This window comes from Ornithorhynchus anatinus, chromosome 5 (genome assembly GCF_004115215.2).
Source record: "Ornithorhynchus anatinus isolate Pmale09 chromosome 5, mOrnAna1.pri.v4, whole genome shotgun sequence".
NCBI classification, from domain to species: Eukaryota; Metazoa; Chordata; class Mammalia; order Monotremata; family Ornithorhynchidae; genus Ornithorhynchus; species Ornithorhynchus anatinus.
In genome coordinates this window covers 56,678,037-56,689,552 of record NC_041732.1, presented here as the reverse complement: position 1 = coordinate 56,689,552, position 11,516 = coordinate 56,678,037, and the positions used below count along the sequence as shown (strand labels likewise).

General features: G+C 62.6%; 1 protein-coding gene across 1 annotated transcript; it reads left to right on the top strand.

Annotated features, from left to right (window-relative positions):
* Positions 1–377: 377 nt before the first annotated feature.
* Positions 378–10,815, top strand: MXRA8 (matrix remodeling associated 8). The gene is made up of 10 exons (XM_007657215.3): positions 378–594; positions 3,064–3,087; positions 3,728–4,072; positions 4,750–4,851; positions 6,810–7,274; positions 7,448–7,606; positions 8,079–8,109; positions 8,371–8,447; positions 9,019–9,096; positions 9,462–10,815. The coding sequence occupies exons 1-10, from the start codon at positions 546–548 to the stop codon at positions 9,485–9,487; spliced, it is 1,356 nt and encodes a 451-aa protein (XP_007655405.2). The 5' UTR covers positions 378–545; the 3' UTR covers positions 9,488–10,815.
* Positions 10,816–11,516: the final 701 nt, after the last annotated feature.

Here is an 11,516-nt window from a genome sequence, read left to right as displayed (position 1 = left end):
GGCCTTGGCGCACACTGTCCGTCCGTCTGGCCGTGTGCCTGTCCACCCGACCGTTTCTGTCTGAGCCTGTCAGTCTGAGGGTGGGCCCGAAGGCCCATTGATGTCTGTCTGCCTGACAATCTGGATGTCTGTAGGTCCATCGGGGTCTGCCTGTCTGTGCCTGCCCAGTTCTAGCTCGGCCTTGGCCTCTGCCAGGAATTCGTGGGAGGAATTCGTTGGGGGGGGGGGAGGCGAGGAGGGGGCTGAAAGGGGGAGGAGGAAGGGGAGTGGGGTGAGGAGGGAAGAGAGAGGGGCTTCGAAGGAGAGGAAAGACTGGGGGGGAAGGGGGGGAAGTGGGAGGGCGGGGAAAGGGGAGAAGGGAGGGGAAGGGGGGCTTGCTTGGGAGTCGCCGGACCGCCGCCGCTCAAGCGCTGTTGAGGTCACATGTTTGCCAGGGAAACGGAGACTCCCGGCTCCTTGTTTTTCCAGAAGGAGAGGGGGAGAGAGAGGGGGAGAGGGAGAGAGGGGGGAGAGAAAGCCACAACCGGGCGGCCGCAGCTGGAGCCATGGAGCTGAAGGGAAAACTTCTCCTCTTCCAACTTCTGTTTCTTCAAAGTAAGACCCGGCCGGACCCTGGGCCTGGGAGGGAGGGAGGGAGGGAGGTCCAGCCGGGGAAGAGGGGACCTAGACGGGTAGGAGGGAGGATGCAGTCGGGGGTGGGGGGGAAGACCTATCCGAGAAGCGTTGCGCCCCCTCCCCCAAAAAGGACCAGAGGGAGAGAGGCTGGGGATAGGAGAGCGGTGAGAGGGGTGTTTGGGGGCTCCGGGACTTTCGGGGGATGGATGGATGGAGGGAACTGCTCAGCCGTTAGGGTGGAGGGGACATTCGCTCGAAGGCTGGGGACTGAACGAGTTGACCCCAAAATCTCAGTTGCAGCCCTAGCGGGGGCCCGGGCCCCCATCTCAGCCCCTCTGCCTTCCTCCTCTCCCCGCGTTCCCTCCCCGCGTCCTCTGCTGACCCCGCAAGCCGAGGGGCAGGGCCGGGGGCGGGGGGCTGCAGGAAGCTGCCTCCGTCGCCCTCGGGTCAGGTGGCAAGGGGAGGGCAGGACTGGCAGGAGGGCGTGGATAGGAGTTGGCGTGGGGCGGCCCAGCCTGCCCGCTCCTCCGAGAGCCCCCCTTGCCCCCGCGACCCCCGGCTCGCTGTGGGAGGAGGGTCCGGTGGAGGGGCCGAAGACCTCAGCTCAGCCCTTCCCCACCCTGTGTTTACAAAGGTCTGCTGCGTGACCTTGGGCAAGTCGCTTCACTTCTCCGGGCCTCAGTGATCTCGTCTGTAAAACGGGGACTGAGACCGGGAGCCCCACATGGGACAGCGACTGTATCCAACTCAGTTTGCCGGCATCCAGCCCAGCGCCGAGTAAAGTGCCTGGCGCATAGTAAGCGCTTAACAGATACCCTCATTATTATGATTAATAAAGGATCGGGGCGGATTCTTCGGGCTACCGGGCCACCTCCGGAAACCGTTTGATTTGCCGACTCGGCGCATATTTCTGCGGACCCCCCTCCCCCCCGGCCCCGTCCACCACACTCCCTCCCCTGTCTCCTCCCCGCCCCCGCCCGGCCCGGGACTGGGGACCCTCAATACCAGGGGAAGATCCCGGCGGGGGACACGGCGGAGGAGGAGGCCTTGGGGAACAGAAGGAAGAGCAAGGCCTGCCCTGGAAGAATCTGGGAGTGGGGGGATCTGGGATTGACCCCCGACCCCGGGCCCATTCGTGGATAGAGATGGCAGCTGGGGGCGAGGGACTGTCCAGTCCTGGCCGCCCGCCCGCCCTCGTTGTCCGGTCCCGTCCCTAGCCCCGGGCCAGGCCGAGCGGTGGAGTCACTGTGCACGCCACCCCCTTCCTCCTCCTTCTCCTCTCTGCCCCCTCCAATCCTCCCTCTTGGGAATTTTGGTTTCTGCGGGTTTGTGGGCGTGTCCCCCCAAAAGTCTAATTTCAGGCTAAATCGACGGAGGGAAGGACTGGGTTGGGGAGAGAGGGGGGCTGCGGGTCCGGGCGTGGCCCAGCTAGCGGGCAGAACGGGGACCCCCCCCCCCTCCCACCCCCACCCGGCCCGGGATCCTCCCTCTCTCCCCGAAACGTCGTCCCGGGGTTCAGGCCCCCGAAAAGAGCAAAAACGACGATCAAACCGAATTTGGAACCAGAGCTTGCTTAACACGGCTCCGCCGCCCTGGGCATCCCGGCTCGGGTCCTCGCCAACCCTTGGGGCACGGATGAGTCTCCCCCATTTTGCAAATGGGGAAATTGAGGCCACAATCCGTTAACTGATTTGCCCGAGGGCTCCCCGTTCCCTCTGCCCCCTCCCCGGCCTCCCCTCGGTCTCCCGGACTCACAAGGCCAGCTTGCCTAGAGGTCACCGTGTCTATCCCCTTGCCTCCAGGGGTTTAGGGGTTTGCCCACCTCAAAGGAAGTGGGGCTGCCCAGCTGAACGATCCTGGAGAAGGGGAGATGAATTATTATTATTATTATGGTTCTTGTTTAGGGCTTACTATGTGCCAAGCACTGTTCTAAGCTCTGGGGTAGACACAAGTTAACCAGGTTGGACACGGTCCCTACCCCACATGGGGCTCACACTCTTTTCCCCAATTTACAGGCGAGGTAACTGAGTCACGGAGAAGTGAAGTGACTTGCCCAAGGCCACACAGCAGACATGTGGTGGGAGCTGGGATTAGAACCCAGGTCCTTCTGATTCCCAGGCCTGTGCTCTATCCATTAAGCCAATATGTGATCAGAGGCCAGGGGCAGGGGGGGGCGGGGGCACCATTTTGGGCCCTCACCGTCTTAATGGAAATTAACAGAGGTCTTGTCTGGAGGCCTGGGAAGAGCGAAGCTGGAGGTGCGGGTCGGACAGGGGTGGGAGGACTGTGGGGAGACCCCGCTCCCCTGGGTTGGGCACCCGGGGAAATTGCTGCAGGTTAACACCCCTGACCCTGCCCTTCTGTAATTCCCGTGACCTCGGGGAGCTCCCAGAAACCACATTACACCACCCTTAACCTCAGGCAACCTTCTTCCTGTCTCCTTTCCAGGGACCGGGGTCCTCATGTTCTCAGGTGAGTGACACCATCCCCGCCCCCCGCCCTTGCCATCAAGGGCTGGGGGAGGGAACGAAGGAAGTCGGGGCCCCCCAGAAAAGGTGCTCCTGTCTGGGAGGTGGGAACTGAGGCTCCTCCACCCCAACAACAACAATAATTAATAATAATGATGGTATTTGTTAAATGCTTACTATGTGCCGAGCACTGTTCTAAGCACTAGGGCAGATACAAGAAAATCAGGTTGTCCCACGTGGGGCTCTCACTCTTAATCCCCATTTTACAGATGAGGTAACTGAGGCATAGAGAGGTTGAGTGGCTAAGGTCACACAGCAGACAAGTGGCAGAGCTGGGATTTGATCCCAGATCCTCTGACTCCCAAGCCTGGGCTCTTTCCACTATGCCACACTGCTTAACAACTGTTATTCTCTAAGACTGTGAGCTCGTCGTGGCCAGGGAATGTGTTTATTGTTATACTGTACTCTCCCGAGCGCTTAGTACAGTGCTCTGAATAAGCGTTTTCTAGGTGCGAAGCACTGTTCCGAGAGCGGGGCAAGGTAGGGCCGGGGCTGTCCGGCCGGGACAGGGGCAGAGCGGGGCAGCCAGCCCGACCCCGGAGACCCTCCTGCCCTCCTCCCCGACCGGCCCCCTCCCCCCGCAGCGTCGAGCGACCCCGGCAGCTTGGACAGCATCGTGGTGTCCGTGTCCAACGTGTCCGGCCGGGCGGGGGCCCAGGCCGTGCTGCCCTGCTACAGCGTCCGCATGGTGTGGACGCAGGACCGGCTGCAGGACCGGCAGCGCGTGCTGCACTGGGATCTGGAGGCCGACCCCGACCCCGACCCCAACCCTGACCCCCGGGCCCGGCCCCGGCCCCGGCCCGCCCCCGAGCGCCTCTGTGACCTCTACTCCACCGGGGACCTGCGCGTCTACCGGGACTTCAACAACGACCGCATCCGACTCAGCCCCACGGCCTTCGCCGAAGGAAACTTCTCCCTGCTCATCCAGGGTACACCGCCCCCACCGCGACACCCCGACACCCCCGGATCCCAAGACCCACATCCGGCCCTTGGGGGTCCCCTCTGCCCGTCCCCTACTCCCCCTCCCTGCCCTCACCCCGATGACCCCCAGCCACCCCCCGTCATCCTCACACCCCCCCTTCTGTGCCCTCACCCCAAATCACCCCTCTCTCTCCACCCTCACCCCTGCCGACCCCCACTCACCCCCTCTCTGCCCCACCCTCATCATCCTCACCCCCGCTCCGTTCTCCCACCCCAAATCACCCCTCCCCTTCCACCCTCACCCTTGACAACCCCCATCCAGTCATCCTCACATCTCCCTTCCGTGCCCCACCCCAATCACCCCTCACCCCCTGAGGACCCCACCCACCCACTCCTTGCCCCTCCTCCTGTCACCCTCCACCCACCCCCGCCTTCAGCCCTGTGAGAGCCCCCCACTACTCCCTGCCCCCATGTCACCCCCCCACCCAAGTCCTGCCTGCCCTGCCCCGGCAGTCATCCCCTACTTAGGGCCCTGGACCCCTCAGACCCCCGTTTTTCCCTGTTCCACCCTCCGACCCCCCATTCTTTGGCAACTCCCCCCACCCCAGTCCCCCCACCGCTACCTCCCGGCCCCTGGCCCTAGGCACCACCCCTCAGGCCCCCTCCCCGCCTTCTCTCTGGACAGACGTGGACACGAGGGATCAGGGCGTCTACTCCTGCAACCTCCATCACCACTACTGCCATCTGTACGTGACCGTGAAGGTCCGGCTGGACGTCACCGATGACCGTGAGTGACCGGCGGTGGGGTGGGGAGAGAGCCGGGCCCGGGACGGGGCAGCCCGGGCCTTGGAATGGCGGGCGTTCAGCTGCCCGGGCTGGAGGGGATGGCCAAGGAGGGGGCGGGCCGAGGGGCCGGGCTGGACCTGTGGGCGGCCGGGCATTTCCTGGAGATACTAAGGTCTTTGGGCCCAGACCGCCGGGAAGGACAGGGAGGGCGGTGACAGGGGTGGGAAGGGGTCCCGGGGTGGGTTTGGGTCACTTGGGGCTGGAGTCCACCAGGGAGTAGGGGCCCAGGGACTCGGGGGGTCACCACCAAGGCCAGCTGGAGGGAAGCCCGGCCCTGATGAAGCAGTGCACAGGACCCAAGATTAGGAGCTTGAGTCTGTGTGTGTGCTCGTGTTTGCCATTATACAACTGTGGGTGTATGTGTGGCCGCTGGGGTGAGGTTGTGCGTGACGCTGCGAGGATATGCGTGGCTCTGTGACCTTATGATTGCGGGATTGTTTCGGCTGCGTGCGGCTTTGGAGGAGTGGCTTATGCTCACAACACTGATTGTGTGCAGTCGCTGGGTGACCTACACTGGGCGATTTTGTGAGAGTCGCCACTGGGGTGAAGGTGTGAGTGATACTGCGAAGTTGTGGATGTAGGTGGCTGTGTGGGTAGGACACCGTGATTGCGTTTGTGTGGCCGTGTTATTGTGTGACCATGTAGTTGTGTTTGCTGGGGCTCTGTGCTGAGGCTTGTGTGATTGAGGGGGAGCTGGGCGACTGTGACACTTTGTGCATGTGTTGTGTGACTGTATGGTCCTGTGTGATTGTGTGTACGCGCGGTGGGGACCAAACAGACAGTGTTACAGCACTTATGTATATATCTGTAATTTTATTTATTTGTATCGATGTCTGCCTCTCCTCCTCTAGACTGTGAGCTCGTTGTGGGCAGGGAATGTCATTCTTTATTGTTGTATTGTACTTTTCCAATCGTGCTCTGCACATAGTAAGCATTTAATAAATACAATTGAATGAATGAATGTTTGAGAGACTGTGTGACCTTGGGGGTTTGAATTGTGACTGTGCGTGGGGCTGTGGGGCTGACTGGGGGGTGTGGTGGTGTGATTGGGAAGTGCTGTGTGTATATGCGTGGGGGGGGTGGGGGCTGTGGAGCTGACCGGGAGGTGTGTGGTTGTGCAATTGAGGTGTGAGTGTGTGTTTGTCTTTGCGTGGGGCCGTGGGGCTGACGGGGATGTATGATTGGGGTGTGAGTGTGTGTGTGCATGTGCGCGCGTGGGACTGTGGAGCTGACTGGAGGTGTGTGACTGTGTGATTAGGGTGTGAGCATGTGTATGTCTCTGTGTGGGGCTGACTGGGGGTGTGTGAGTGTGTGTGTAGGTGCGTGCGTGGGGCTGAATGAGGGTGTGCGTGATTGGGGTGTGAGTGTGTGTCCGTGCGTGGAGCTGACTGGAGGGTTGTGGTTGTGCTATTGGGGTGTGCGTGTGTGTACACATACGCACACACGCACATCCCAATGACACAACCATCCTGCCCCCCCCCCAAGTCAGCCCCCCAGCCTCACGCACAGACCCATGCCCACATCCCAATCACACCACCACACACCTCCCAGTCATTCATTCATTCCATCGTATTTATTGAGCGCTTCCTAGGTGTAGAGCTCTGTAGTGAGCGCTTTCTATGTGCAGAGCACTGTAGTAAGCGCTCGCAATGGACAATCCGCCAACAGATAGGGACCATCCCTGCCTCCCCCGGCCCCCACGCACATCCCAATCTCCGGGCCTCAGTTCGCTCCTCTGCCAAATGGGCGTGAGGCCTGGGGGGGGCCACCTCGCGTCCTCCCCCGCGCTCAGAACGGCGCCGCCGAGTGAGCGCTTAACAAATGGCATCCTTATGCTTATGATGACGATGGCGGTGGTGTCGTCGCCCGTCGGCGCCCGTCGGCGTTTCCCCGCGACAGCCCGGGAGGCGCGGGCCTACTGGGACGGCGAGCGGGAGGTGGTGGTGGCGGCGCGGGGTCGGACGGCGCTGCTGCCCTGCCTCAACGGCGCTCCCGTGTGGACGGAGCGGTCGTCGGAGGAGGCCCAGCAGGTAGCGCACTGGGACCGCCAGCCCCCGGGCGTCCCGCACCACCGCGCCGACCGCCTGCTCGACCTCTACGCCTCGGGCGAGCGCCGCTTCTACGGGCCGCCGCCCCTCCATCGACGCCTGGCCCTGCCCCCCGACGCCTTCGCCCGCGGCGACTTCTCGCTGACCATCGAGGGCCTGCAGCCGGCCGACGAGGGCCTCTACTCCTGCCACCTGCACCACCACTACTGCGGCCTGCACGAGCGGCGCCTCTTCCGAGTGTCCGTGGGCCGGTCCCCGACGGGGGGCACCGCCGCCCCCGACCGCCGCACCGCTCACCCCGCCGCCCCAGACCCAGGTGCGGAGCCGGACGGGCCGAGCCCCCTCTGCCCGATGGCCCCGAGCCGGCCGGTCCCGGGGGGGAGGAGGGAGGCGCTCCCCTTCCTCCGTCGGGGCCTCGGTGTCCCCCTCCGGCCCCGGGTCCGGGCAGGGTCCCTGACCGCCATCCGTCCGTCCTTCCGTCGTCCCCAGACCCCACCCTGGTGCGCGGCCACAATGTCATCAACGTGATCGTCCCCGAGGGCCGAGCCCAGTTCTTCCAACAGCTGGGCTACGTGCTGGCCACCCTGCTCCTCTTCCTGCTGCTCCTCGTAGCCGTGCTGCTGGCCACCCGACAGCACCGCCGCAGGGGTGAGCCTGGCCGGGCCGGCCTCCCCCTCCCACCCCGGGGAACCTCCCCCCACCCAGTCCCCCTCCCCTACCCCCCAACCCGGACCTCTTCTCCCCCGACCCTCCAGGGGACCACCCTCTCCCTGAGGAAGGTCGCTGAGGAAGGGCCGGGGGGATGACGAGGGGCTGGGATCGCAGCGGGATGGATTCAGGATAGATGTTTGAAAAAAACTTGCCAGCTCCAAGGAGGGCCCGGGTTGGAAAGGACCGGTCAGACAGTCACTTGCCCCCTTTCTCCCCTGCCGTGCCCGGTTCTGTCTCTCCCTCACTGTTGCTGCACTGGCAGGTCGCTGGGGCGGATCCCTGGGGCGGACCCCAGGGCATGGGGGGGAGCCGAGGTGAGGAGGCCGAGTCCTTCTGGAGACCGAAGCAGGGCAGGGAGACCGGTCCTGTTGGGTTTGGCCAGATCAACTCTGTCCTCCCCTCCCCCCAGGCTACGAGTACAACCTGAAGAAATCCGATGGGTGAGTGACCCTCCGGCCGATCCCCAGTGAACCCTGCCCTCTCCCCGGCCGACTCCATTAGCCGATGCCCTTGAACGCCCCCAGCCCCTTTGAAATCGGAGAGATTGACTGACGTGAAGCTCTGGATTGTCTGTAGATTTCGATTCCCCTAGCTCTCCCTGTATCCCATGGATAAATGAGGGCAAGCCGGGCCCCTGGGAGGAGGTCGCAGGGGGATGGGGGTGGGATGTTCCACCCCCCACCTTGGTGTTCTGTTTCCAGGAAAGATGTGAATCTGAAGGAGTGTGCCGTTGACCCCGGGGACCTGGCACCGAGCCGGAATGAGGACATCCAACTAGGTTGGGGAGGGGAGGGGCGGGTCTCCGGGGGGGCTGGGTTAATCGCAGGTCAAGGGAAGCCGTGTTCCTGGGGGCGAGGGAGGGGCCACGGTGGTCTTTCCCATTTTCTCGTGGGGTGGAGGAGCAGGACAAACCGGAGCTCAGGGCGGCTTGTCCGCCTACCCAAGGCTGCACAGTACAACTTGAGGGGAGCAGCGTGGCCTAGTGAGAAACAGCATGGCCTCATGGATAAAGCACGGGCCTGGGAGTCAGAAGGACCTGAGTACTAATCCCAGCTCCACCATTCACTGTGTGACCTTGGACAAGCCACTTGACTTCTCTGTGCTTCATTTACCTCACCTGCTAAAATGAGGATTAAGACTGTGAGCCCCATGTAGGACAGGGACCGAGTCCCACCTGATGATTTATCTTCCCCAGTGCTTAGAGCAATGCCTGGCACATAGCGCTTTAAAAGTACCATAAAAAAAGGACAGAGACCTCAAGATGTCTGGGTGCTCAGTCCTCTTAACTGGTCCCCCGGGGGAAGGGGCTTTGTCTGTCTCTGATCCGACTCCCCGCCCCTCCCTCCCAGATTACAAAAACAACATCCTCAAGGAGCAGGCTGAGCAGGCCAAGAACCTCTCGGCCAAGAACGTCGACTTGGACAAAGGTACAGGCAGCCGCCCAGGGGAGTACGGGGTGGGGGAGCCAAGGAGGCAGGAGCAGGGGGTGGGATGGGTGGGGTTGGGGGAAGCAGGGATGGACACATCCCCCTGCCCTCCGAGGCCCTCCGATTTCTGCAGAGTGGTGACGTCCTATGTGACCTCACTCGAGGGCAAAGGTGAGGGGTGGAACTGGGTGAAAAAATGCAGCTCTCTCTCCAGGAGATGGGGGAAATGTTCAAATACACCCAGGGTGAGGGGGTGTCGTCCGCCTGCGCCTCTCATCGCAGGTTCATCCGTACGGTGACCATCCCTGGCCACGGCCCCCCGACTCCCTGCTACCGCCCCCCGACTTGCTTTTCTCTGACTCCAGAATTCAGGAAAGAATATTGCAAGTGAAGATCCCCGAAGCTCCTGGCTGGACCAGCAGCTCCTCTCCCCTCCCCTCCCACGCCAACCGAGAGACGGTCTCCCCAGGTCCACCTCCGTCCCCGCCCCGGCACGACGGAGCCCCCACCCTGGCACAACGTCCCTCCCCCTCGCCCGGAGGCCCCCGGCCCCCAGCAGCCCGGCGGGCAGACTCTGCTCGCCACCCTGTCCGTATGGCCTCGGCTCCTGGACTCCCCCGCCCAGACCTCCGCTCTGCCCTGCTCCTCCCTGGGCCGGGCCGGTGTTGCTGCAGTGTCCAGCCTGGTGCCCTGGCCAGCACCGGCCCCAGGAATTTCACCCCCTCAGCCAGCCTGCCCCGGCTCCCGTCCTCTCCCCGGCGGCGGCTAGGGCCGCAGCTTCCTCCCCCTCCGCCCCCAACCCTCCCATACTCCATGTGGGCAGCTCTGAGGACCGACTATGGGTCAGCCCCAGGATGGGGGGACACGGGGGTCCGGGGTGCAGACAACACCTCGCCTCCCGCCCCGGTCCCCACCCCTCTTCCTCCTTCCCTCTGCGCCCCTCGTTTCCTTCCCCCTCACCCCTCCAGAGCCTCACCACCTGTCCTCAGCAGGCTCTGGCAGCCAGGTCACCGGGCAGAATCTCCGGGTCATTCGGCTGGGGACTGGTCACTTCCCGGGTGACGTCACTGCGGGGGCGAGGGGGGGTGGGGTGGCTGTTCCATCCCACCCCACCTGGAAAGGGACCTCACATTCCTGAGTGGGAAGCCCAGCCCCACCTCGCCTGTCTCTCTCCAGCTGCCCTCACCCTCCGCCTGGCCTAGCCCAGCCTGGCCCAGCCCACCATCGCTGGGAGAAGAGGAGGGAAGACAGGCGGATCGGGGTCTGGGGCGTTTCCTCATTTCGCTGTTCAGTCCCTCCAGGAAGGAGGGGCCGGCGAGAGGCCTCTTCTGCGGGCTGGTTCCCTGGGGGGCCCTACATGCTGGAAATAAGCAGAAACATCTCCAGTAAGGAGGAGCAGGTGGAAGATGGAGGTCCAGAGACCCCCATCCTCGGGGGGAGGGTTGAGTGGTTCAAATTCCCACTTCCCTGCACCCCAGACATTTCCCAGCGGGGCCTGGTGCTTGGGAGCACTGAGATGCTTGACACTCCGTGATGGGGTTATCCCCAGACTGGGTGACAAGGTGCTCACGGAGGGACCCTGGAGAAAGGCAATGGGAGAAGGAATTCGTTTCTCAAATAGATTCGATGGAAGTAGATGGGACACAGGTCCCTGTCCCACGTGGGCCTCTAGACTGTGAGCTCAGTGTAGGTGGGAATGTGTCTGTTTGCTGTTATATTGTACTCTCCCAAGCGCTGTTATATTGTACTCTCCCAAGCGCTTATTACAGTACTTGGCACACAGTGAGCGCTCGATAAATATGATTGAATGAATGAATGAGGCTCACAGTCTGAGAAAGGAGAACAGGTATTAATCATTGTGGTATTTCTTAAGCGCTCTCTACATGCCGAGCCCTGTACTAAGTGCGGGCATAGACAGAAGGTAATGGGTCAGACGGACTCCTGTCCCACGTGGAGTTCAAGAACAGTCTCCCCGTCCCTGTCTCCTCCCTCATCTTCAGCCCAGCTCTAAAGGCTGCCTCCTCCAGGAAGCTTTACCCCCCACCCTCGTCTCACCCCTATGAACTCCTCTCACTGGTACATCTTAATACCCACTCCTCCTTCTCAACCCTTCGGGACCCTGTTGTGCCCAGATGGTCGGGGACGATGGCTCACGTGCCTGCCTCGTCTTCCCTGTCGAGAGGAGGGGCTCTCTGAGGATGGGAATCATGTCTATGCTCTTAGGGGAACACCAGACACTTGGGAGCGCACAGGCCCTCCCCTGCCCTTGCGGCTAGCATCACTCGCTGTTTCATCCAGGTATGCGTATGTGTGTGCGCACACATGTATGTGCACTTGAGCGCATGCCTGAGGGGGCAGAGTTTTGTTGTTGTTTTTTTTACGGCCCTGCCCCCGGCCCCGCTGTCGCTGTCGGCTGCCTC

Bases quoted from the DNA above. Each gene is read 5' to 3' on its own strand.
- MXRA8 (XM_007657215.3), top strand. From the start codon at position 546: ATGGAGCTGAAGGGAAAACTTCTCCTCTTCCAACTTCTGTTTCTTCAA. The intron at 7,275-7,447 runs GTGCGGAGCCGG...CGTCGTCCCCAG, and splicing joins CCCCGCCGCCCCAGACCCAG to ACCCCACCCTGGTGCGCGGC. The intron at 8,448-9,018 runs GTTGGGGAGGGG...CCTCCCTCCCAG, and splicing joins GAATGAGGACATCCAACTAG to ATTACAAAAACAACATCCTC.